Source organism: Thamnophis sirtalis, unplaced genomic scaffold, assembly GCF_051295495.1.
Source record: "Thamnophis sirtalis isolate CommonGarterSnake01/CBP01778 unplaced genomic scaffold, rThaSir2_p1.2 scaffold_3, whole genome shotgun sequence".
NCBI lineage: Eukaryota > Metazoa > Chordata > Lepidosauria > Squamata > Natricidae > Thamnophis > Thamnophis sirtalis.
Window position 1 is genome coordinate 165,548,408 of NW_028261383.1, and position 26,975 is coordinate 165,575,382.

Below are 26,975 nucleotides of genomic sequence, written 5' to 3' on the forward strand. Positions count from 1 at the left end.
CTAGAGCAGTGTTTCTCAACCTTGGCCACTTGAAGATGTCTGGACTTCAACTCCCAGAATTCCCCAGCCAGCGAATGCTGGCTGGGGAATTCTGGGAGTTGAAGTCCAGACATCTTCAAGTGGCCAAGGTTGAGAAACACTGTGCTAGAGATTACTCTGTTGTGCCCACAAAGAGTTATTTCAGTGCTATGTTAAAAGTATTTAAACTCGGTGTCTAGTTAGCACCTCTTAGAATCTGTCCCTGAACAAATAACAATCGGGCAGGAAGAGTTGCAGCTACCTTGGTTTATTACTCAGTATTCTGCAATACCATATACATTAAATCTCTACCTGAAGCCTCCAGGTACATTTATCACATGTTTTCCTCTTCCTCTGCACACCAGGAAATGGCAGCAGACACTATTCCAGGCTTCAGCTCTTCACAAGGTTTCTAAAACCGTTTCCTGATCAGACCGATGATCATTGATTTTCAGCGCTGTCAGTGCCTTTTGCCATTTAAATCAAGCACAACTTCACAACTTTAGCACACCATGCACAATAGGTGGTCCTTGGCCACCAATTCGTAGTGAGGAGCAGAGCGTCTCTGGGCACTGCCATTCCGTAGGACTGTACTCCAGAGTGGACTGATAAGAGCTCAATCTGGCCTGGACATCCCGGTCAACTTGAGGTCCTGTGATATCAGCTGTTCCTCAACATCCTGAAGTGCCCAGTGGTGAGAGACCAATTCCAAGGCTTCCCACTCAGCCTGAAAGAAAAGAAAAGGGTTTGTTGGTAATTTGCGAATCCATGCTGTAACTCTCAAGTATTATATCCACCAAATGCACTACCATCTACGAGGGTGGCAGAATCGAAGCCCAGGCTTCAAATTAAATGACTTTCACTAGATTTAGTTTTCATATTAAGAAAAATTGCACGTCTTGGAAGAGTTTTTTTTAAATTGGTGAGTGGGAAGAATGCCCAATTATTCAGAAAAAAGGGGAAAGGTTTTAAGTATTTAAAGTATTTGGAAGTATCTGTGTCTGTAGTGCGGGCAATACCACCCATTTGCCACTTACTGACAGGGTGTTTTGTGATAGCCATGCCTGCCTTGGAAGGCATTTTATGAAGACATTTGCTTTCAAAATCCCATCTGCCCATTTCCTGGAAAAGATTACCTGTTCCTGTTCTATATTAAGCCAATAATTTGTGGGGTTTTTTTTTACTATAATTTTGTTTTATATGAAATAAGTTTGTTTTCTCATCCATTGTTGGAATATGTTCCTGACAGAGCATATTCCGATCTAAAGGAAATTTTGACCATCATAATTAAACAGAAGTTCACACAATGAATTGAAAACCTATGATCCTCTACGACTTTTATAGAAGCCCGGTCAATGTAGATAATGGTGAGGGATCTTGGGAGTTGTAGTTTGGTAATAGCTGGTTCCCTGCACCTGTCTTAATGTTTTTCAGTAGAATTGTTCAGTAGAATAAAGAACCTTACTTTGAAGGCCTTGTTGGGATCTGGTGGAGCAGGAATAACTGGGCCCATGAACTGAACTTCGAGCAATAGCTGACTTGGCTCTGCAGTGAAGGAAAGAAAGGTAAGTGCAAATCTGTGAGAATGGAAGCCTACTTAGGCTACTGGTAAGCAAATATTCTGCCAGAGGCAGAATGGAAACTAACATCAAGACACTCAGCAGACCACATTTTATTAAGTATAAAGTCTTTACATCAGTGTTTCTCAACTTTGGCGACTTTAAGTCCTGTGGACTTCAACTCCCAGAATTCCCCAGCCAGCTATGCTGGCTGGGGGATTCTGGGAGTTGAAGTCCACAGGACTTAAAGTCGCCAAGGTTGAGAAACACTGCTCTACATTATAGAAGAATTAAGTTTATTAGGAGAGCATAAGAAGCCAGGGGAACGTATGGAAACTATAATTGCCTAGTGAGATTTACTCTTATGAAGATGTGTGTATCTTGAATCTGAGACTACAGAACACTAGAAAGGTTTCCCCCATTATAACAGACTGATATAGCTATCCTAGAAATTATTTCTCTGTAATTATAAGGACAAAACAATTATAAAGTGTACATTCATAACTGGATGTACTCTTTAAGAAAATTAGAATGAAGATATTACCGAATGCTGGCTGGATATTTTCTTTTGGGAAAAGAATAAGTCAAAACAATCTTGAAATATTGAATCTTGCTTGAAAAAGTAGTAGAGACTAGACTGAAAGTTGAAATAAATAAAACTTAGTTCTTATGCTGCACTCATAAGATGGTTTACTTAACCCAATTGCTAGATTCTCACGACACACTGAACCATAAGTAATCATGCAGACTAAATTCATACCGCAGGCTAAGCTAAAATGTGATTGGCTTACTTTGTGATTCAATGCATCAAGTGAGCTTTTATTATAACACAAAGGAAAGTGGCAGATGCTGTTCTGCAAATAGGACTTGTAGGAGGCACAGCATCCTATTTCTGTAACCATTTACAAAGCTAGATCTGAAAGCCAGACCTGACAATGCAGTAAGTTGGGAACAATTCAAACTCCATTTAAGGCTACATTGTCCCCTCTAGCATTCTCATCGCTCAACTCTACTGTTTACGGAATGTTTTCTTCCTGTTTTCAACGCAATCATGAAGTTGGGAGTTGCAAAGCGTTGTATCCGGGGTCTCTTAAGGTTAGCTTGCTCACTTGAAAGACTACTAAGCCCACACGTGGTTCCCTCCCTTTGAACAATTTCTCACCAGGATCCTCTCTCAGAACGTGCTTGTATATTTTGCGGAGTCCAAAGACATTGAGGAAATACCAGGATGCCGAACTCACCCTGGGAAAATAAGAGTTTTCAGTAACTATCCTGAACAGCCTTCGTGCTCACCAATCCACAACCAATGTCTTCTTCCCATCCTGCCACCCAAAGGACTGGCTAGGCCTGGGCCAGATGGCGGCTTACCATGAGGGATCCATGGAAGGCAGGTTAATTCCACGCTGCAACATGGGCTTGAATCGCAGGGTCAAGGGGAAGGGAACCTTAGCTAGAAGGTTGGAGGGAGAGGGATTAGAGTTGCCTCTCCCTCCAAATTCTACTCTCACCACTCAATCCCCAGCTCCCCAACCTTTCCAAAGTGCTGTTCCTTGCTTTAGATATGGGTTCCACCACAAAACCGCGGTAGACAATTGCGCGCTCGACAAAAGTGCGTACGTGATGTCATCACAGCGCGACGAAAACATCGCGCTGTGAGCGGTAAATTTAAAATTAAAGCAAAAACCTTACCCTAACCCCCCCAAACCTAACCCTAAACCTAACCCTTAACCTAACGCTAAACCTAACGGTAACCCTTAACCTAACGCTAAACCTAACCCTAACGCTTAACGTAACCCTAACCCTAACCCTTACCTTTATGTGAATCGGCTTGCTTTAATTTTATTTTAATTTTAATTTTATTTATTTATTAATTTTTTTCATCGCGCTGCTGATGACGTCAGGTACGCGCTTTCGTTGACCGCGGTTTTGACGGGTCACGTAGATATGACACCCATCTCCAGATCAGATGAAAATTTCTACTAAAACTCCTGGACCATGTAACCCTTATTGCTTTGTTTCCCAAGGCATTCCAAACCTGACCATTATGTTGCTACAATGGTAATTCTACATTCTTTTTCCTGTATTATAAATTAACACGGGGCGGTGTACAGCTAACCTAAAATTCAAGGTAGAAGTAAACAAAGTGAACCTCCTGATTTATGGTTCAGATAGCCATTCCCAGGCTGTGCCTTTCAGATGTACTGAGCGAGCTTGCTGGCTGAATAGTCCTGGGAAATGAACTCTCAGCATATCTGGACGGCAGCAAGCAACCAATCACCTGCATTTCTACATTTGTAAAAGTATAAAACTAGGTGTACCTCACAGACCAGCTAAACTAAGAACTGTAAACCACATTGTACATTAGCAAAGTTATTGGCGCAGTCATCTTGCTCCCCTCATCATTTCACTATTTTAATTAAAATGGTTCTATTTCAATAGTGCTGCAGGCTGTAATAATTTTAACTCAATATTCACAAGCCTGAAGGTCATTGGAGTCATTGAATAATAGAGAATATCAAACAAATAGGAAACTAAACACAAAATGCTTTGTCACCTCCCCTCACTGTTTCCCCCTCCACTCACTAGCCACAAAGCCAGAGAAGGCCCAGTTGATCCAGCCTCCAATGAGAATCATGGGCAGAACATCGATAAGGTTGCCCTTCATCATCTCTGTAACCATTGTGGGGTCTAAAGGAAAGGGAAAGGAAGTGTTGAATTAGAGCCCTCACCATGCTCACCATGTTTAACAATAGAGAAAAACTGCAGAATATTTAAAGCATATTAAAGTGGGCCTCCAAGTCAACTTTCACTCAGGCCTATTTTTAAAGTTTTGATCTGCGGTGGTTTGTGTTTGGGTAATCCCTACTGTACTTAAATATTACAATACAGGGATGGGGGTGGCAATTTTGAACCATGGTAACCAAGGAAAGTGTTTTGGTGCCCCAAAGAGCTCTCTTCTGCCTGGAAGAATCTGGTCAAACACAAATTTAATTAGCCTAATACACAGACCACCAAAGCCTGCTAGTTGCAGAGTATGGGCTATGTTTGCAAGCAGTTAAGCGTAAGTCCTACACTAAAGCACTTATTTTAGTTGACAGATTATGAATTCTTTAGGGCCCGGATATGAAACTTTGGAGGTTGACATTTAATGGCCAGACCAATGGCAAAAATTAAAGTTAGTGTTGTGTACTTAAAATTGAATAATGTAGTTAATATGATTACTGTCGTGTACTTAACAACCTATGATAGAGGCTTTGGAGAGGTAACTGAGTCTACACTGAAAATTTCTAAAAGCTATGTGTCTCTGCCTTAGGAGAAATAAACTGCCTGGAGCCTCCAGGCCTATTATGAAGTTTGGCAATGCCCTTCCTCCTTTTCCAGTTGGTGCTAATGTAAGAAGACATCTTGACAAAAATGATCCAAAGAAGCAGCAATCTGCTTACATTCCCAGGCATTTCAGACGGTTCCCCTCCAATAAGATCGATAAGAAGACTGAGGAAAGACGAGAAAGATTAGATGAAGGGTAAGGAAACCAGACTCGGTGGCAGAACAATGGAGGACACGCGCAGGAGGCAGCATCAATTGGGCATGATTTTTGTATGTACTACATAGGGGAAAGCAGGTTTGAAACTTTGCATCCCAATAAGGCTAAGAAAGCCATCTGCTAGAGCAGCCCTTGAAACCTGCTGTCAGTCAAGATGACAAGTCAAAAGATGGAATGGAATTGCTCCCTGCTCAATCTTGTCTTTTACCAAAACCTCATTTCCTTTTACAGGGATAATAATGTACCTTAGCCTAATTTAGTAATATATAATGTAATGTTTATATTCCAAAGAATGTGTATGACAATATAAGATAAGAGCAAATGGCTTGAGAAGAGGAAGCATGTCTATATGGCTGGAGGATCCTCAATTAGATGGAAAAAGAGTGAAATTTTTAAAAAGACAATTATAAAGCAGTGCGGTTATGGTGGAGGCAAGGATACATCAGCTAGATTTATTTTCTCTTATGTCTTAGTCCTTTAGCATACTATTTTGTATTATTTTTCTATGTTATCTATTGCTGTGCTTCCCTCAAAAGAGAAAAGGTGATGGGTGTGACTATCCAATAGGACCTCAAATATATAATCCCATCAGTATGATAAGGAAAACTGCAGTATGATTTCTGCATTAGGAATGGGTGCAGTGAGCAAACTGGAAGCAGAGCAATCTTCCTATTTACCTACTGAATTAAAAGCAAAGGGAAATCTCAACCAGCCATTCACTAGATTTCTCATTCTCTAAGTCATGGCAAAATTAGTGTTTGGAAGGATGAAAGTCTAATAGAGAATACACATTCAAATGGATGCCCCTACAAAACATGGAGTGTAATACTTGTGAACTTTCTTGACAGCCTTCTGCCACACACAGAAGCAACACAGAAATATTTTTCATAACAGAATCGACAAGAGATCTTTTAGACAACATTGTTTAATGCCCCCCATCCCTCTTATGGGGGAGCCTTGGCTGGTTTATGTAACAGTGACAACAGCAAGAAGGGTAAACTATTTTGAGAAAGCTTCAACAATAGACGTATACATCAGCTGGCTGGGGAATTCTGGGAAATCCACATATCTTAAAATTGGCAATTTTGAAAAAGACTGATATACGTCAAAATTTTTACAGTCAATATTGATACCCAAAACTGAGACTCTACAGATAGCAATCTTTTCAACTAGGGCAGGACATGGCAAAAACTGGCCCGAGTCCACTTAAGGTGCTTCTGCTACCCCCTCTGAGTACAAACCAGTCATACTTGTCACCTGTCAGCGGATTTCGGGACTGCAGTTTGCGTTTAGTTTTGCGAAAGAAGCCATTCTCAGAATTATTGAAGTAATGCTTGCGCATAAGAAATCCCTGGAAAAAATAAAAAGGTGACAAAACTCGAGATGAAATTTGGGCTGTTCAGAAAAGAAAAATACACATAGTTCATGTTGACAATCTCATTTATAAATTTACCTTTATTTAGAGTTGCTTACAGTACCTCACTTGCATTATATTTGAAATCTTTAGCATACCTTACTTATAGGTAGAGCACTGTTGTAGGTTTGCCTTCAGCTAGTCTCTTAAAGTTCAATCCTATCCATCTAGATGTAGAAAGCAAGCACACTGACCAGCCAGTTTTAATTCCAGATAAGCACATAAGTTCATATAGTTTGTAGTGCCATATTATGATGAATGTCATTTTGATTTGGGTCAGGTGGATAGGGAGATGCATAGGCAAAGGTCAAATACTAATATAAGTATGCTGATTAAAATAATATTATCAGAGCAACCTACAAAACAAGAACAACCTTAAATAATACCACCAATAAGTCTAACAATTCTAGAATCTTGGAAGACAGTGACAATATAGAAGTTAAAATAAAGTTCATTGAAAAAGTCATCCAAAAACAGTCTTGGTCCAGGAACAGCTGTTATCCAAGAGAACCTGAGATAAGTATCACAAAACAACAGCAGGAGCAGCAAAATCCACTTTGGTTATGTTTGTTAGTTCATTCTGCATCCTTAGCAAAGTTTTGGTTTTGATAGGGACAAGCACATGCAGCTTGAAATGCTGGGAGATATCTTCATGCCAAGAAGCTTCTGATGGGCATCTGCCAAAATCTGTCTAAGGAATAGGGGTGTTCAAGAAGGGGCTGACTTCATTCTCTCACCTGGTGAGTTAGGAACCGTCCATTTTCTCTCAAGAGGCGGCTGCGAGTCAGAATTTGCCTGACAGATAGAGCACTCAAGTTCAGTTGTAGTACTAATAAAGTTTGTTAGCCCAAGAGATTATCTCATGTGCAAATCTGGATATTACATCAAACCACACTTTGTTCCTCCACAAACAATCTACCGGTATACTGTTGCTTAAGGCAGCATTTTAAAGGCACTGATGAAGTAGTCTATGAAATTTAATTGGTCCCTTAGAATCCCATACAATATTATAGACATTGTAGGAGAAAAGCTTTGTTGGTTTCAAAAATGTGATAGTTTAAAAAGGTGCTACCAAACTCCTGATTTTTGCAGCATTATGAGAACTGTTGCATGATTCCTACTGTGACTTCCCTTGTATGTTTTTGCAGTTGTTAGTTGACATGGTTCAAATGTCGTCAACATGACACTGGAAATAGGCAATTAAAAAACATGCAAGGCTTCTTTGCCTCCAGTGTTCCTCATGATCAGCAAAATAACTCTACTCAAAAAGTATATTTTACAACAGCTTCATATAGGTGTCATGAAGTCAGCATCCTTTACATGGGATATCATTGGAAGCCACTTGTGGAACTGCAGAGTTGCATTATGGAGACATGGTATTGTAAGTGATTTAAAAACACAATGGGATTGCCTTGGATCTTCACAAAAAGTATATGATACATAGCTGAAAATATCTACGTTTCCATGAATGTTTCAAAAGAAATATCCCCAATAGGGAGTACAACGCTTGCGTTTCTTTAAAAAGGGGGAAGGGAAATGCAAAGAATATTGAAATAAAAATATGTTCATATTCTTCATTTTCTCTTACATTTAATGCACCAATTATATAAATCATTACTAGGATGTGCAAGCTTGTATTTTTTCCACATTCGGAATAAGAACTGGTTTTTAAAAAAGAATGAGCATAATTTTCCTGATGTTTGAGCTTGATTGTAGCCTGCTGAAAATCCACTTTTCACAAAGACGCCATGAAGAAAAAGGTAGAATGTTCTTTAGTGTTTTTGAGGAAGTTTGTGGAAGACAGTTTAAGAAATACAAGTTTATGGTGATATCTTGAAGTTTAATATTTGCTTATTCTTAGCTGAGAACCATCAAAAAGAAAAAAGACTGTTGCTCCCTAATGTAAACATTATGGAATTCTTTTTATGTAAGGTCTCTCTTCAACTTTTCACCCCCTTTTTCAGGAAAGATGAAAAATATGCTTGTTTCAGACTGACTAAAAGACGGGGCAGGCTGTGAGTCTGTTTAATGTTGTATTTATTGCTGCTGGTGAGCATTTTGATTTTATATGATCACTAGATTTATATTAAACTGAGTTAGGTGTTGAGTACAGGCAAGTCCTCGACTTACGGCCACAATTGAGCCCAATATTTATGTTGTTAAGTGAGACATTGAGTTTTGTCCCATTTACAACCTTTCTTGCCATAGTTGTTAAGTCAATCCCTGCTGTCGATGAGTTCGTTACCCAATTGTTATGTAAATCTGGTTTTCCCATTGAGTTGGCTAGTGAAAAGGTTGCAAAAGGCAACCACATAACTTTGGGGCACAGCAATGGTCCTAAGTATGAACCCAGTGCCAAGCCTCTGGATTTTGATCACAGGAACCAGTTTGGCTTTCTAGCTTTGGCATATTGGCTGGGGAATTCTGGGACTTGGAAGTCCACAAGTCTGAAAGTTGCCTAGTTCAGTGTTTCTCAACCTTGGCCACTTGAAGATGTCTGGACTTCAACTCCCAGAATTCCCCAGCCAGCATTCGCTGGCTGGGGAATTCTGGGAGTTGAAGTCCAGACATCTTCAAGTGGCCAAGGTTGAGAAACACTGGCCTAGTTTGAAACAAAACCAGGCAAGAGAGAAGTAGCAACCCCGCCAAGAATTGACCGAGAATTCTTGATGGGGTTGCTACTTATTTCTTGCTCGGTTGTTTTCAAACTGGGCAACCTTGAGACGTTGTGGACTTCAAGTCCCAGAATTCCCCCGCCAGAATGCCAAAAGTGCCACAGAATCCCCGGACTTTCAACCGTTCCAGCGAGGTCGTGCATCTCACCTCCCCCCCTCCCGGTCCTTTGGAACGTCGGCGCGTCCTTCGCAGCACCCCCCCCCCGCCCCCCCCCGCGACTCACGTGTCTTGCCGTTGCTCAGGCCAGGCCGGCTCGCGCTCGCCGCGCAGCAACTTCGCCACGCGCAGGCGCAGAATCCCCACAGCCGCCGCGATCCAGGCCACGGGCAGCAGAATCCAGAAGCGAATGGAAGGGTCCAGCCGCAGATCCGGCACCGTCATCGCGCGCGCGCGAGAGAGACCGCGGAATCAAAGAGAGAGCCTCCTTAATCATTGAGGCGAGCCGGGCTGCAACGAGACGAAGGCGGCGGGAGCGCCTGTCAACCGGAAGTACCGTTCACTTCCGATGTCATGTTTATGTACCTTACCGTCTCGAGAACCCGAATGAAAACTGGAGGGAGACTCGGGTAAAGGAGGAATGGCCGCCCTCACATTGCTATCAGAAGCGATAGCGATTATTCCCTCCCCCCCTTAAAACATGGCAGCAGCGTAGTTGCCCTCAATTGGTGCCCCTCTCCCTATTCCCGGCCACTATTGGAAACTTAAAACGCCCTCACATCTGGAAGTTCACCAGGTCGGGCGAGGCTGCCCCATAATTAAATGGGGAAAATAAAACTACTTGATTTCTCAGACGCCGAGCCGACAGGAACCGCCTCCTGTCTTAGAGCGGGAAAAGAAGAGCGTTGCTTTAATTTTTGTGCCTCGGGCAACTCCCCCCCCCCCTTTAATTTGACGGCTTTCACTGGATACATAAAGCTGTTATGGGTCGGGTGGAGGAGGGCAAAGGTTTCTCCCTCCTAGCTCCCTTCTTTTCTGACGTGCTTGGAAGCGAGCCTGAGTCCGAGGAGAGACTTAACCTCGTTTTTAAAGTCGTAGGACCCTGGATGTAGTGAAGGGACGGGGCTCCTTGGTGCTTGCTGCTTGTAGGGCGACGCGTCGGAGCTGCTTTTCTATCTTTTGTAGATTGCATGCTTGCGTTTTCGAGAAAGGATAGGAATTCTGCCGTCCTTATTGTACCTGAATGTGCATTTCTGGGTTTCATGGGCTGACCTGGGGTAAATATTCCAATTAGATAATTATAAAAATTGCCGAAAAAAGGGAAATGATGGGGAGAAAAATGGGGTGTATTTGCCTACAGGGTTTTTGTAGACAATACAAAATATCATTTGCAAAAGCAAATGGGCTAACTTTTCAAAATCTGTTTTTTTCCTTTCTTTCCTAGTTGTACATATTCTTTTTTCCAATTAACTTTATTATTTTCCACTCCAGGATCTATTTACTAATATTTTTGGTGGAAGTCTCATGGTGATGCTTAGTGAACAGCAACTACAAGAGAAGGTGCTTCAGTATGAAGCATTTATCAGTGATGTTTTGCAGAGAGACCTTAAGTGAGTGATTTTTAAAAAAACACTTTCCTAGTCCTCCTTTTAACTACCTCACTGCAGTTAACCCATCATGTGTCATGCTTTCTAGATCTCTTAGTCATTGATATAGATATTTCAGACATTGATATTTCCCTACAGGAAAGTGTTGGAGCAGCGAGATGAGATTTATGAAAAGATTGCTCAGTATTTGCAACTCAAGAACATTATTGAACGTTTACAGGTAATTAAAAACTCTTTTTAACTACTTTGGAAAGATTTATGAAATATACTTTTTATACTACTTTTCAACCATGTGATGTAGTAGTACCCTGTTGTAATAGACACTAGGAAATAAGAATTAAGAGCTGATGTGCCCCAGGTAAATTTGTTGTTTTCTTTTAGGAAACAGGAAGCCAGGAGCTGAAAACTCAAGTGGATCTAGGCTGCCATTTCTATGTCAATGCAGAAGTGTGAGTAGCTCACTGATCTTTCATGTATTCAATATCATACAACATTCTAGTCTTTTATGCTTTTTTATATGTTCTGCAACTTTTGAGAAATTCAGTTTAAAATACTATTTTTATGCCTTTCATAAGAACCAACTGGTAAAATCGCAATAGTTGAAATGAGACAAAGGGCTATTAGTCCAATTCTCTTGCAAGAGAAGTGATCTTTGTGTATCTACTAGCAGTTAAGTTTGTTGTAGTAGCAGTCAAATCAATTGTGACAGTTTATTCATCAATTATTTAATTTTCTTCATGATTGAGAAGAAGGCTGCACTTCTTCAATGGTTGTCAATCATACAAATGCTAAAGTCTAAAGGATTTAATGAAGATAAATAGAAATGATAATATTTTTGTAGTGAGATTAGATATACAAATACACGTTGAAATTTATAAGTGATTAATATTGGTGATTATTATTCTTCATAACACTAATATGATCTACCTGCGTGTGAGTGATAGGTTTGAAGGATTTCGGCTATTAAAGAGTATCTGGTGGAGGATAAACAAATTGCATGCTGGATTAATCTGAACTGGCATCCTGTTTTTCACAGTGATTGACTGTGAAGTCAGTGAAAAGAACAAAAACACTATAGCTTCTTGTATTATTATTCTTTGGCTGATATGATTTTATTTATGACCAAAAGTCCCAAAAGCAAATTATAAATATAATTAATTTGGAATTAGATAAAACAATTTAACAAATAAAATATTATGATTACATAATACACTTAAACTCTAACTCATTGTTCATTTAAGGACTGCTAAAAGTTACAAGGCACTGAAAAAAATGACTTAGGACCATTTTTCACATTTACAACCTTTGTCCATGGTCATGTGATCAAACTTCAGATGCTTGGCAACTGGTTCATACTTATGACCATTGCTGTGTCCTAAGGTCATGTGACCACCTACATTTCCCAACATTTTGACAAGCAAAATCAATGGGGAAGCCAGATTTACTTAACAACCGTGCTAACTTATCAACTGCAGTGATTCATTTAACAACTGTGGCAAAGAAGGTCATAAAATGGGGCAAAACTCGTTTATCAAATGTCTCAACACAAATTTTGAGCTCAGTTGTGGTTGTAAATCAAGGACTATCTGTACTCAAAATATCTTGTCTTGGTTTGGATTTTAAAATAGGCCAGGTAACTTCCTGCCATTCTTAAAAATATTTTTAAAATCTTCACACTATATCATATTTTTATAACTGTCATAATTAATAACCACTGATAGTTTCAGTCTTCACAGATTTATCTATTATTGAAAACTATTTTTCTGCCTTGACTCTCCCACCTTTGAATGCCCCTATATCAGTGATGGCAAATCTTTTGGGCACCAAGTGCCCAAACTGGAATGTGTGCATGCGTGTGAGGCCGGAGCGCCAGAAACCTGAAAACCAGCTGGCCAGTGTGCATGCCTGTTTTCCGGCCATTTTTAGGTCGTTTTTCTGACTGTTTTTAGCCCCCAAATAGCTGAAAAATGGCCTGAAAAACGGCCTGTTTTGGGCCATTTGGGGGCCATTTTTTGCACTGTTTTCAGGCCGTTTTGGGGGCATATTTGGAGTCAAAAATGGCCTGAAACTGTGCCGGAAAATGGCCTAAAAATGCCCTGGAAAATGGATGTGTATGTCGGAAACCAGAAGAGCAGCTGATGACTGCGTGCGTGCCCACAGAGAGGGCTCTGTGCCACAGGTTCGCCATCATGGCCCTATATTTTAATATTATATAACCTGATTTATAATATAACAAGGAATCTATACATCTTCTCATGGTCCAATCTTTTTTTTTTCTTAACCTGAAACACTTGTCAAAAGGTTGAAATACATTTCATTAGAAAAAAATCCAGAAAATTAAAATTATCTTCTTTAAATGTAAGGAAAGAATAGCACAATAGGGTTCCTAAGTTAAACTTTTTAAAGTAATTTGTGCTAAGTTCTTGTAAACGGTTTCCTTTTTGGTTAGGCTGTCATAGGACACCTGTAAAGGCTGAAATTTATTTACAGGGCACCATTTATATACTGTATGCTGTAATTTGCAGCCTAATCCCCAAACAAAACATCCAGATCTTTTCTAAAACCTTAATTTTCATGTTGTATTGCATGAGAAAGCTCTAAGTGAAGTGTGAAAAATGATTTAATCAAAAGATTTTTGTTGGACTAATGGGTAAATCTGCTGAGGAGATTGCCTGCAATTTCTCTGTATGATTTGGACTTTTAGTTCTCCGTCCCCTCAATCAAGAAACATGCTCAGAATGATGAGTCATGCACTCAGGCTATTCTTAGTGGTAAAACATTCTGGAGAAAACACTTTGGGCTGCACAATAAAATGTTTTTAGGTTCAGGATTTTAAAAAAATACATACTGTACATATACATTTATTTATTAAATATATATGCAGCCCATCTTGCTGTCTAAGGCGACTGTGCTAGTTTAGGAAGCATTGTTTTTAACAAATGGTGTTAGAAATGAAAAGAAGATGGAACACTGAAAAAAGGCAAAGTCAGAAGAGAGACAAGCAGTGAAAGTCTTGTCTTTTCTCTTGACTCCCCCCACCCCATCTGTCAGAATATGCATCTGAACGGAGTTAACTCTCTTAACCAAATTTCCCTATAAATAAAAAATATTAACATTTCATTTTTCAGCCTGGGAACATATGATATAAACATGTTCTCTGCTTTTCCCTAAATATTAGTGTTATGAAATCTACAACTTCATTACAAATGGATGATGATGATTTGTGGATATTTTGTCCCCAGATGAACTCATTCTTGGTTAAGAACAAAAGGTTGTGCATTGAAAGATAATGTGCAGAAAGAGAGCCAAATTTAGGCTGCTTTCCCACTAGCATTGCCCAGTATAAAGACAGGTGGCTGAGTGTGAAGTAACGCTTCTTTCTTTCCTCTTCCTAATAGCAGAGGGCCAAGGATAGTGTGAACACACACTAACTGTAAGCAGAAAGAGATTGTGTTTGTCAAACAAAAACACAATGATGAAAATCTGGCATCCTGTATAAGAATGAAAAATATTTAACAAAGATAGGTAATTGTTGATTATTATTATTATTAATAATAATAATAATCTCTCAGGTCTTATAAATTGATTAATTAGCATACATTGTCTTTAAAATAAGTTAACTCTATTTGTTGTTGACTTAACAACAATCGGGACATGAATTTCTATCAGAGCAGATGTTAAAGTGAGTCATCATGTCACCAGACCTGGGTTTACATTTATGTTTACCCATTTTTATCTAAAAATAAACCACCATTTTAGTTAAGCAAATCCAGCTTCCCCAATTGACTTTTTTTTGTCAGAAACCAGCTGGGAAGATCATAAATTGTGATCATGTGACTGGAGGATGCTGTGACAGTCACGTGTGAGGACAAATTGTAAAACATTTTTTCCAAGGCTATCGTAACTTTGAACCATCATTAAATGATTGTAAGCCAAAGATTACCTTGCTATCTTCAAATACAACCCATACACATGAGCATGTTTCTCTCCTTCCACATGATGTGGGGATGTGGAGCTGCCCTGAGAAGGGGAGAGGAAAGAAGGAAGATGAAAACTGGATGGAGATACGACAAGGGGAAGAAATAGCTGGGAAGAACAGAAGAGAAATAAACCCTGTTGAAATATTACAAAAATCCTTCCATTTCCTACCATCCAGTCAGAATTGAAGAAACTTCTTGAATGAGAATTGATACGTCTTCAAAGAAAAACAAGAAAGTGCAGTTGCCTCTTGAAAAAGCACCTTTGGGATTACGAAAAGGGTTAAATTTACCAGGCAGATTTTTATTGCACTCTATTGCACGTCTTGCCTATTCTTTTCAACTGTTTCTTCTTTTATCATCCCTGAATGTTGAGGCACCCTTAAAAGGTATTGGTGGTTTAATGAACAGCCTGGTGCTTGCTTTCTATGTCATCATACAGTAGAACAAGTGTAATATATTAGAAAGTTAACTTTACATGTACCGGTATATATGTATGAGGGTAGAGAAGTACAACAGTTTATAGAAAACAATGTACAAGGTCAACCCTCTTTCACTTTACTTTCCTGCTCTTAGATCTTTTTTCCTCTTGTAGGAAAAAATTAACCCATCCCATCTATTTTGTTACTTTCGGTTATACTACTATCACCCAAATATTTCAAAACTGGAAAAAGAAACACTGGATGCACAGCAGTATTTAGCTGGCTTTGACTAATCCAAAAAATGCTATATAGGAACAGATCTGGATAGTATTTGGATAGGAAAAAACCAGGAAATCCTGGATCTGGAAGCTAGATAGTGAAGCTTGAAAAAATTCCCAGATAAAGACAGTGGCAAACAATTTCCATTTTGCTTCCAACAGAGCTAATATTCATGAAATTACCAAGAAGTTGATCTCAACTGAAGGAAATCTTTACTGTACTACATTGTATGCTTTGTTTACTATACTCCATTTTTTTCTTGGTTCATTAACTAATTTCCATATATTCTACCTTAACATGGTATATTTTACATTTCAAATCTTCCTAATGTCTGCCAGTTTACCTTTCATGAAGAAAATAGGAAGAGATGACTCATTTTCTCTGAGATACATTTGCAATTTTTTAAAATAATATAAACTGTGATTGGATTTACATAATATGCAACCACGATTTGCTTAGCCTTTATTAAAGAAATCATAAATGGTTAGATCTGTACAATTCAAAATGAAACAAACTCATGTAATTTAGCAGAACATGTGATTTGATCTTTTATACTCAGCAGACAGAATCCCAGTTGCTATTTTGGTTATCTCTGTGGCTGCATTAAATGCCAATTGTATTCAGTTTCCTTTTCCTGCCTATAGGCCTGATACATCCACCATGTTTATAGCTCTGGGTTATGGGTTCTTTGTGGAGCTGACTCTACCAGAGGCGCTAACCTTCATTGAGAAGAAGACAAAGTTGCTTAATGAGTGAGTAGAAGAATTTAGTCTTTATATTTTCTATTCTCACCTCATTACTGAAAGATGATTTGCTCTGTTATGTCCTATGTGATAAACCTAGGGTTAGTATGCTTCTCTAGCTGTTCTTTAGTAGCATATTTTCTGGCTGCTATAAGCAGAACACGCTTCTTGAATGTATGTACAAGATGAGACGATATTATAGTATAGCCATTTTTTAAAATAAACATTTGATTCAGTAGATCCATGTATTCTTTTAGCGCATGTACACATTACTGACTTAACATGGTTAATAGTCACTCTGGCATAGAAAAATCTGCAGTTTGTATTGCTGTGCATGAGGTTAAGGAATCTGACATCATCGGCCATCACAGAAATAACATTCACAGGGTTTGGAAAGAATGTCATCGCATGTAAATTAATGTAAACTCAGTGCATCTTTATGGTATTGGTATAAATTTCATGCAGCTATATATCATTAGTCATGGCTACAACTTCATGAAATGGTACTGTATTTATAAAGTGAGGAGATTGAAAGGACAAGGAGGCTGCAAGTGTATGATTAGAAGCAAGATTGGCTCCTAAAGTGGTTTTCAGTGTAGTTTCTGAATTTTGAATTTATGGAGTATAATTTTGCTAATTGGATTATATCCTTAAATACTAGCCATTAGTGGGAATACCTTTTGTAAATTATTTCCTCCTGTTCAGACCATGCTTCTAGTCAGCTGGCTGGCAAAATAACTTATAATAATGCAATTATCCACTGCATTTAAAAAGTGCCTTTCTATAAGTGTAAAGGCAATTTCCAACCACAGATGATGGAGAATAGATCATTTGTGAAATAGGAATGGTAGCTGAATTGTAATGGTAACCAAACTAAATGTAAACTAAGCCACAATTAAAATGACTTCTCCGCAGTGTAGAATTGGAAATGGGTAGTGAAGTGACATCAATAACTTTGAAAATGCGAGACCAAATTCTGTGGAGGGTGAGCCTGAATTGTGTGCAGCTAAATTCTACATCATAGCTGGACATGTCCTCTTTTTACTTCTATAGGCTCCAGCAAACTATAAAATATTGAGCCGAGCAAGCATAGATGAAGTCTTATGCAGGAAAAAAAAGTCCTCCTTTTCTTTTGTGCAGCTTAATCCATGTTTGCATTCAGTGGAGTTTGAACTTTGATGGGTTCATATAGGACTGCATTCTTATTCATATTCAGATAAATTTCCCAGCATGCACTATAAAAATAGGTCCTCCCTGTATGCCATATTGTCTTCATCAATGGGCGATCAAGAGCTGTTATGATTTACCAGGCCAACCTTTCCTTCTCCATTATCTCCTATGGATTTTTTCTGTTTTTTGACAGGCTCAGTGAAACTCTTACTAAAGATTCCGCCAGAATAAAAGCCAATATCCGGATGGTTTTAGAGGTAATGGGATGTGGTCAGCAAAGTTTTTACTGTTGGGGGAGAAATGTGGGGATGTGGCAGATGGCATTCATTCTTCTGGCAAGCAGAGAAAGAAATGATGGTGGGTTGGAACTAGACTTGAAGAAAAGAGTAATTGTGCAGAATTAGCAAGACCTGCTCTTTCCTAGGCTACTGTTCTGACTTCCCCAAGCCGCAGTGTTGGCAGATATGTTGGATGGCTATTTCCATCTTCCATAACTAGTGTGGTCCTGTACCATACAGGCGGTTAGGTGCTTTTGTCCCACATCAGATCAAGAAAGGTCCTTTATGAAACAAAGAGGATATTTTTTTCTTGTATAGTTTGGAATCGTGATTATACTATAAAAGAAAATAAAAGGAATCAGTAGAGAAACCTGAATCTCATCTTTCTTTTCTTTCCGAAGGGATTACGTGAACTGCAAGGTTTCAAAGATCTGCCTGAGGAGAACAGAAATGATGTTTTCCTCTAGGTATCCATCTTCTATGATCCACAGGGAGTAATTTTGGTTTTCTAGAAGAAAATTTGATTGGATTTTTTGCTACAGTAAGGGCTGCATGCATGGGGAGAAACTGGTGAATGAGAGACAGTGACATGATGTGACATGCGGGGACACAGTAACGTGAGGAAGAACAGCTCCACTTTTAGTGAGGGTGTTAGGCTCTTTGAACTTCCTCCATGTCTGTTCCAATTTTAGTGTTTCATTTTAAAAATAATTGTATTAATAAAGATTATGTATTTGTACTGGATTCTGGACTCTTATCTTCCTTCCATTTTCAGTATCTATTCCATTAAGTTGTGCTTCAATTTATAAGAATAGCCTCTGCTTTTACTTGTGCAAAGTTGACATCTTTACTTTTTCCTTGTTTTTTATATTTATAACCTTTTATTCCTATCCAAATAAATAAAATATAAAAAGTAAAAATAAGATATATTTGTATGATTTATAGAAAGATTTCATGAACTTTTTGATACAATAGAACAATTTTAGTATTACGATTATTTATTGCTTTTTTGATAATGACATTTTAACATAGAGAGGACCTCCCTTTCAAAATGTAACTACCATCAATTGTACACTTCAGTTGTATTCTTCACGTTAACACCCTGGGGAAAAAACCCTGCAGTGCAATGCCCTCATACAGCATCTGGAATATTGTGAATACTTCTGCTTACCACATTTGATAAAGGATAAGGCCAGGCTAGAAATACAATGCCTCCAAATACCTCTTGCAGAAGAACAGAGTGGAGAAGTGAATGAGGGGTATGTCTCCATCTCCATCTTGCAAACAATCTAAAGGTATCTTGACTGGCTACTGAGAATAACAAAGGAGCTGACAAAATTGGCCTTGACCATATCCAGCAGAGCAACTGTTACTTTAATAGGATTTTTTCCTGTCCTGATTATAAAATACTGATTCCCATGTATAAATCAGAAACAGATAAATGGGAGGAAGTGATGAGTTGGGACTGATTTACCTGCTTCTTACTTTAGTGACTCAGTGTCCTTTCACATAACGCTCTTCACTTGATTGAGTTAGCCCATTTTCTAGGTGGACCTTCCTTTTCTTTTTATCACAATTTTCATAGCTCAATTTGACCAACATTAACATCGTTCAAATAGACTAGGCTACCTAATATGTTAAGCCACACTCAGGAAAAAAAATCTAATAGAAATTATTACAGTAGAAATTATTCTACTGTATACAAGCTTAACACGTGCAAATGCACCTGCTCAGCATTTAGCTGACTGGCTTAAGTGTAGTCTCTGAATAAACCCAGTAGATTGATCTAATTCTGCTAAGTATTACAATTTTGGAGTGAACCAATGCATAGACCTGTAGCTTGCATGGCTGTTACTGGTAGTTAAGTAAAATGGAGAGTTGTGTGGATATATGGTGGCTAAAGTGATAGGTGGATTGCAAGGTATGCATTACTTAAATTCAAGAAAGGCAGTAGGAAGGCACTGTGACCATTTGTATGTGGGCTGCTCAACAAGCTAGATGTTAGCCCTTTGAAGTAGTCCGTGAAGCACAGCAATGAATACTAGTTTTTAAGGTTACATTAACAGACTCTTGCAAGTCTGAAACTATTTCTCTCCTTTGTTTTTACTCTCCAGAAAACCATGGCATCTTCTGAAACATTTTCCACACCTCTCTGCTTCTGTGAACTGAGATACAATTTGCATGATGGATGTCATTATTCAAAGCCCCCTTAAAATTTGAAGCTAGCTTTAGTCTTCCCCTTCCAGCAAGCTAGAAATCTCTTTTCATGACATCTGCAGATTCCTCTGGTTCTTCTATGCTTAGTTGTGAGATGAAGTTACCGTGCTTAGGAATCCTGGGCAGGGGGTAATAATGCTAATGGTTTTGGAATCAGAATAAAGTCCCAAGTTTGTAAAAGTTAATTAGATGAAAGATTTTGAATGTAATAAAATTTATATGCCGCCCAATCCCGTAGGACTCCGGGTGGCTTACAAATACAAAAATAAAGTCAAAAACTAAAACATAGGGAAAAGAAAAGATAGATTTAAAAACAACACACCATACACTCAGTTCTAGATGGGGCTGGACCTCATTTTGGGGTCAACAGCCCCAGGCCTGCTGGAACAGCCAGGTTTTAGTGGCTTTTCGGAAGACCGAGAGAATGGGAAGGGTCCGGATCTCTGCGGGCAGATCGTTCCACAGGGCCGGAGCAGCTACAGGGAAAGCTCTCCCCCGAGTGGTTGTCAACCGGCATTGCCCAGTCGACGGCACCCGGAGGAGGCCCAGCCTGTGAGATCTTATAGGTCGTTGGGAGGTATGTGGCAGGAGGCGGTTCCGCAGATATCCAGGTCCCAAGCCATGTAGGGCTTTAAAGATAATAACCAGCACCTTGAAGCGCGTTCGGAGACCGATGGGAAGCCAGTGCAGCTCGCGGAGGATAGGTGTAAGATGGGTGTATCTAGGTACACCCGATATTGCTCGCGCGGCCGCATTCTGGACTAACTGTAGTCTCCGAACACTCTTCAGGGACAGCCCCATGTAGAGCGCATTGCAGTAATCAAGCCTAGAGGTGACGAGGGCATGAGTGACCATTTGAAGTGCCTCCCGGTCCAGATAGGGCCGCAACTGATGCACCAGGCGAACCTGGGCAAAAGCCCCCCTGGTCACAGCCGACAGGTGGTGTTCTAATGTCAGCTGCGAGTCCAGGAGGACACCCAAGTTGCGGACCCTCTCTGAGGGGTGTAGAGTTTCACCCCCCAGGCTGAGAGATGGAATATCTGGACCGTCCTTGGGGGGCAACATCAATAGCTACTCAGTCTTGTCTGGATTGAGTGCCAGCTTGTTTACTCCCAGGCTCCCTGACAGCCTCCAGGCACTGGCACATCACTTCTACTGCTTCACTGAGTTGGCACGGGGCAGACACATACAACTGGGTATCGTCCGCATATTGGTGATATTTGATCCCGTGCCGGCGAATGATCTCACTCAGTGGCTTCATGTAGATGTTAAATAGGAGAGGGGACAGGACCGAGCCCTGAGGCACCCCATACTTTAGGGGCCTAGGGGTCGACCTCTGTCCTCCAACCAACACCGACTGCGACCTATCCAAGAGGTAAGAGGAGAACCACCGTAGAACGGTGCCTCCCACTCCCACCTCCCCCAGTCGTCGCAGAAGGATAACATGGTCGATGGTATTGAAGGCCGCTGAGAGGTCAAGAAGCACCAGGATAGAGGAATGTCCTCTATCTCTGGCCCGCCAGAGATCATCGGTCAGCGTGACCAAAGCAGTTTCGGTGGAGTAACCAGGCCTGAAACCCGACTGAAAGGGATCTAGATAATCTGCTTCATCCAAGGTCTGTCGGAGTTGAAAGGCCACCACCTTCTCAACAACCTTCCCTACAAAAGGGAGGTTGCAGACTGGACGGTAATTTTTAAGGATAGCTGAGTCCAGAGAAGGCTGGGTCCAGAGAAGAGTTTGCAAACATAAGTACACAAAATGATAATCCCCAAGATGATTCTTTAAATGGCAATCCAGAGTCAAGAATGCTGAAATTTGTGATAAATTTGTTTTTAGGTTTTGCAAAATGTCTCAATTTCAACCATTTTGCATGCAAAATGCCTTTTCAGTGCAACCTACATATTTGAATGATTTTGGTTTTTGGTTTTGGTTTTATTAACATTTGTATGCCGCCCTTTTCCCTGAGGGGACTCAGGGCGGCTCACAGAAAAACCAGGGAGGGGGAGAATACAACATTAAAACGACAACATATAATAAAATAGTGAACAACATTCATTCATCATTCGGGCGGGGTAACGGTCCTTATCCCCAGGCCTGACGGGCGAGCCAGTTCTTCAAGGCTATGCGGAAGGCTTGGACGAATGAAAAACACTTCTAATCATTTTGTAACATCCTTGTTACAAAACCTTTTCAAAACATGACTTTTTCTGAAACAGGATATAAAAACCAATTAATGTGCGTCATTTGCCAGTTTACATTTGCATGCACATTTATGTCAACATTTTAATGTTTTTAATGTTAATTTTAACTCCTTTGGAAATTCTATTAAATATCTAATAAATACTGTACATATAAATAAAGCCAATGGCATTAAACTGCTGAAGCAAAAGCCTGCCTAGATCACTTAAGATTTAGGATGTTACTGAATTCAGTGGCACAGCAGAGAGCAACCTCCTTTAATTTCTATTGAAAAGTAGGATTTTCTATTTGTTAGATCAGTATGAGATTATAGTTCACTGAACTCTGGTTAAAGCAATTATAATATTTTACCTTAATAATCCTGATAAGCACCCCAAAATTTGTTTATAATCACTGTTGTGCTGATCAGCTGCTTCTGTGATAAGTAGCTTTCCTATGACTAATTGCAAAAAATGAACTATGACCTTGCTGCTCCTGATTCTGATGGCATTTGGGGAGAGCAAAAATGTCATCCCCCCCCCTCATTTTACAAAATAAAGCCTCCTAACCCACCAAAGGTCATCACCGCTCCCTCAATCCCTTTCCCCAGCCAGTCTAGGCCTGGGAAACTTTCCTTTAGGAAAGGAATGGAGCCTTTTGAACAATCCTATCCTTCTAGGGCCAGAGGTTACCATGGCAGCATCTTATTTCTCTCCCACCCACCCACCCCTTTTTTTTTTGCCTTGCCTCCGCTGTCATGGTGGCTTTCCGTTGCCGTGGTAACCAAGGGGCAAATAAGGATCAGGCGAAGGGGGCGAGAAGGTCGTGGGCTGGCTGCCACGAAGGCAAGATCTACCCCCCCCTCGCAAGGTGGGCGGAGGGGGCGGCGATGTTTGGCTGGAGTAGCGGAGGAATGGACATCTCCCCCCCACCCGCGCCTATCTCACTTCTGGGTCCTAACTTTTTCCAGCCCAGTTTTCTCCAAACAGGTGTCCTCATGGCATCTGGGAATGGTGGGAATGTTAGTCCTAACACTGCTGAAGGAGCCCCGTCCCCTTCCGCATTTGCAAGAGCCCTGCGGAATTCCTCGTCTAGAGGTAGAGCCTAGATGTCCTGGAATCTCTCCTCCCGCAGTTGGCATCCAACAGGCCGAGAAGCTCGGGTTTCGCAAGGATCCTCTCTCACTCCATCTTCAACCCAGGAAGTTCTGGTGCCGTCTCCAGCCCGCCGGTCCAGAGCGGTCAGCCCAGCCTGGGAATTCTCGGCTCTCCGTAACCCGCGCTTTAGGAAAGCATCCCAGGCGTCCTGGCTTCAATAGATCTCCTGCCTCGGCCTGAGCAGAGAGATCCAGATTCCAGAGATCCAGGCGCCCTCAATTTCTCCCGCCTCGCTCCGGCAGGGATCGGGCTCACGCCAGTCTTCCACGGGCTTCGGACCGGACCCGGGACTCTGCCTGGAGCGCTTCTACCCGCGGACACCACCGTGCAGCCCCCAGGCAGAGAGGAGACGGAACGAGGAGCCCGGGCTGCTGCCAGCTCCGCCTTCTCTCCATGTGACAGGCGCCGTCACCGCTGCATCCCCGGCGCTGCAACCAGCGGCCTGCACGGCTCGTCAGAGGCAGGAAGAAGAGCGGATCCGCCCCCTCTCCCCCTCCCCGCACCTTCTCCCCCATTCACCCTCCCCAGCACATCCCAGCGAGCACCCACGCCGAGTGTGGCAAGGCGGTCCGGCGACGTCAAGGTCTTGCGGGGGACACTCGTCGCCTCCCCACGCGAGAGAGCCCGCCTCGCCGAGCCCTCCCGACGGCGATCCATCCCAGCGGAGAGAGCCTCAACTTGAGACCGGTCGGCAACCTCAAGTGGGACCAGCAGAGGTGGTGGGAAAGAGCAACAGGGCCAGCGGTCGAACTGAGAAGAAAAGTGGGAACTAGGGGACCGAGGCAGGTCGTTCTCGCCTGGGAAACAGCAAGCGGACTGGCAAGCTACTCACCCCCCCGGCGGCAGAGCTGGGCCCCCCTACCCAGCCCATGGAGCCGCCGGGATCTGGGTTGGGGGGCGCCGCCATGCTCACTGGTGAGTAGTAGACGATGGAGGGAGAAGGAGAGACCCCCGTTCCACGCCTCTTCTCTAACTCTAAGACCTTAGAGATCCAGAAGGTAACGATCCCTCCTCCCAGTTGAACAGCTGGTTTTGGGTTAGACAGCTTGGGAAAAGATGGGCATTTTGGGCAAGTGATACCACCTCCCACACCTATGACTGGAAAGTGACAGAAAGAAGGCACACATCATTACCTGTCCCTCTACCAATCTTGAGTCTGAAGTCATTTTCAGATTATTGTGAACCCATCCTTCTTAAAATCTGGGTAAAAGAGAGAGAGAGAGAGAGGATTGATGTGCAAACAGGGTGAAACTGTGTGTGTTTATTTGTGGGTCCCCTTTGCTGGGCATTTGAGATGGGGACTCCTGGCAGCCAAAGAGGCGATTTATGTCACATATGCTTCATTACCTTACAATAATTTTGTTTTCACTTGGAAAGGAGAGATGGGGTACCATATCTCTCCTGTTCATGGCACTTTCATCCCATTGATTTCCTACAAAAACATCTTGAGTCTTACCACTAGCTATTTTTATGATCTCCTGTTCAAGTGCTACCTGTTATGTGTTTGTTTGTTTGTTTGTGTGTGTGTGTGTATGCACACAAACAAGACATGTTTGGACCAAGACATCAAACATAAAATACAATAAAATCCCACGAAGCATAGATTACCAAAATGTTCTTACCATCAAACCCATGTCAGTTGCATGTCAAAAATAATTCTGGGCTTTTCCTCTCTTCTAAGTATTTACTTGTTCCTCCATCTCTTCTGATAAGGCCTGTAGTCTTTCCAAGCTTTCCCTACAGCCTTCACTACATTTACTGCTGGATTACAGCATTTGATGAGATTTTTAGGAAATCCAGCCCTAAAATCCTTTCTTTAGGCCAAATCCAGATAGGCATTTACAAGTGGAGCCGAGGAAACCGGAGGAGAGGAATGAGTGGGTGAAAAAGCCTTTACTCTGTGTGACTCTTCTCTCAGACCTGCTGTATACTTTTCCTCCAAAATCAGAAACATCAAACTGGGTATTTTGTGTGCTTCTTGGGAAAATGAAAGAGGTGAACACAAGTTAATTCTTTTTTTAAAAAAAATATATGGATGGCTAGAAGGTCTCTCACTACGACAGTGCATAGAAATCACATGCATACATATGACAGAGGAAATAGAGTACAGTAGCTCAGAATGGAATGGGGTTTATCTCTGTTGTGGTTCAGGATTTGGGATTTGGGAAGCACCCAGGTAGATTCAACCTTCCGGAAACCTCTTGAAGCATATGTAGTATGCATTTTGTTCCCCCTGAATACCTCCAACTCTTTAGTGTACATTTGGGCTGAAGAATATCTTCAGCTGCAATGTTGACCTCTGTGATTCCATTTTAGAAATTAGGGATTGCTGTTTGAGGCGTTGAGGTATGGTAGCATGAATTACAATGATTTAAAATCTAGCTGATATATATGCAAATACAATTAAACAGCCACTGACATGTTTCTGTTAACTATCTGTTTCTTACAATGTACCTGTGGGTATGTCCTTTGTATATATTCCCTGAATACAGTCTTCTGTTTTCTTTCACACTGTCTTGTTTTGCAGCACATTTCCCTTGGTTATGTGTGAATGAGACACAGTGTAGGACACAAGCATTCAGATGTACTGTAGGATCAACTCATCCTTCATTGTACCTGATGCCTGAAATGGATAGTTATTAGCATTTAATTTTTTTAAATATTAGAATAAATACCTGACAGAATAAAAGTGATCACAGAACTAAAGACTACAGGAATTAGACAACTGCCTTTTCCTTGCTTGGTTATTCCTTCTAGGCATCTATATGGAGTATCATCACTTCCTTCAAATTCCTTGAAACTTAACTCTTTCTATAAAGCTTTGACTTTAGCCCTCATTGCATAAATTGGCACTAAGTCATCTAACTTAGTGATCTTTAAGCATGAATCCTTACCTCTTTTCTCCCTTGTTTTTGAAAATTTAGAATTAACTCTTTTTAACAAAAAAAATGTTGCATTCTAAAGCAAGAATATATAACCAGCAGCCCACAGGTTGTTTAAGCCCTTAATAGTCTTGGATATCCCAAGGACCTTTCCAAAACTTGCTGTTACATTAGAATAATTAATGTGAGAGAAAGGGGAAATTTTACTACAGGGAAGTGAATTTTCCTTAATTAAATATATTTTAATTTGGTTTGCGTTTATATAAAATGCAAAAAAAAAACCTGTCCTTGTTTACACCCATTTTCATGTGTTCTCACCTAGGGCCCCTGACATGCTTCTCAGAGGTTCGATATGGGCCTCAACAACTCCACTGTAAAAGTTGGTGGACCTTGTTATCACATTCTTTTTCTCCTTGGATGGATGAGGTCTTGTTCAGGTGACATGATGATATTTTAAGCCTTTCCAAAGGAAGAAAAATGCCAAATGCTCTTCAGGAATGACCTGGATCTAAGGATGATTGTGTCTTTGCGGTGTTGAATAGGACTGCTGGCTCTCCATGAATTAATTTTGCTTCAGAGCATTTGGAACAATTCCCATGGCTAATTTTGGGAGGGAGCCTGGTTTGTTTGAGTATTACTCAGGTTCCAGACATTTTGTGAGGTGAAACTGTGTTTTTAACCCATTCTCAGTTGTTTACATATGTGCACGGGTAGTACTGCAATATCTATTATAATAGCTCTTTTGAGGGGTGGAATGGTATCTACCCTGTTGTTATTCATTGTTCTATTTTAATAGTTATGTCCCAGCATAAGTTGTAGCATTATTTTTAAAGATTGGGATAATCAAGGATTATCTTTGTTGTCCTCGATGAAGTAAACTGATGAAATGATACTGCATGCATAATTGATGATTCAG

General features: G+C 40.8%; 4 protein-coding genes across 12 annotated transcripts in view; 3 read left to right on the plus strand and 1 right to left on the minus strand.

The window, feature by feature from the left end:
- The window catches only part of LOC148048331 (uncharacterized), a 433,893-nt gene that overhangs the window by 3,763 nt on the left and 403,155 nt on the right, over positions 1–26,975 (plus strand). The window lies entirely within an intron of this gene.
- Positions 271–9,592, minus strand: LOC106551262 (ER membrane protein complex subunit 3). Of its 2 annotated transcripts, XM_014069318.2 has the most exons (8): positions 9,435–9,592; positions 7,273–7,330; positions 6,379–6,472; positions 4,161–4,265; positions 2,946–3,027; positions 2,740–2,819; positions 1,484–1,563; positions 271–745 (listed from the first exon to the last, which is right to left on the minus strand). In XM_014069318.2, exons 1-8 carry the CDS (start codon positions 9,590–9,592, stop codon positions 635–637), a joined length of 768 nt encoding a protein of 255 aa, XP_013924793.2. In that variant the 3' UTR covers positions 271–634. The 2 variants fall into 2 exon arrangements, with proteins under 2 accessions (XP_013924793.2, XP_087566881.1); XM_087710755.1 differs by lacking the exon at positions 4,161–4,265.
- Positions 9,644–21,283, plus strand: UXT (ubiquitously expressed prefoldin like chaperone). Of its 7 annotated transcripts, XM_014069320.2 has the most exons (8): positions 9,723–9,777; positions 10,334–10,425; positions 10,640–10,758; positions 10,894–10,975; positions 11,137–11,204; positions 16,078–16,185; positions 17,540–17,603; positions 17,771–18,019. In XM_014069320.2, the coding sequence occupies exons 3-8, from the start codon at positions 10,673–10,675 to the stop codon at positions 17,870–17,872; spliced, it is 510 nt and encodes a 169-aa protein (XP_013924795.2). In that variant the 5' UTR covers positions 9,723–9,777; positions 10,334–10,425; positions 10,640–10,672; the 3' UTR covers positions 17,873–18,019. The 7 variants fall into 7 exon arrangements, with proteins under 7 accessions (XP_087566884.1, XP_013924796.2, XP_013924795.2 ...); XM_087710758.1 differs by lacking the exons at positions 10,334–10,425; positions 17,771–18,019 and adding an exon at positions 18,026–18,368 and having other exon boundaries at positions 9,644–9,777; XM_014069321.2 differs by lacking the exon at positions 10,334–10,425 and having other exon boundaries at positions 9,644–9,777.
- ELK1 (ETS transcription factor ELK1) overlaps positions 23,704–26,975 on the plus strand; it is a 32,093-nt gene continuing 28,821 nt past the window's right edge. The window contains exon 1 of one of the 2 annotated variants that reach the window (XM_087710736.1): positions 23,704–24,175. Coding sequence is in view for 1 of the 2 variants with exons in the window: in XM_087710735.1 (XP_087566861.1) it covers positions 24,047–24,092 (46 nt within the window). In the remaining variant the exon portion in view is untranslated. The remainder of the gene's footprint in view (positions 24,176–26,975) is intronic. The other variant, XM_087710735.1, reaches the window with a different exon arrangement.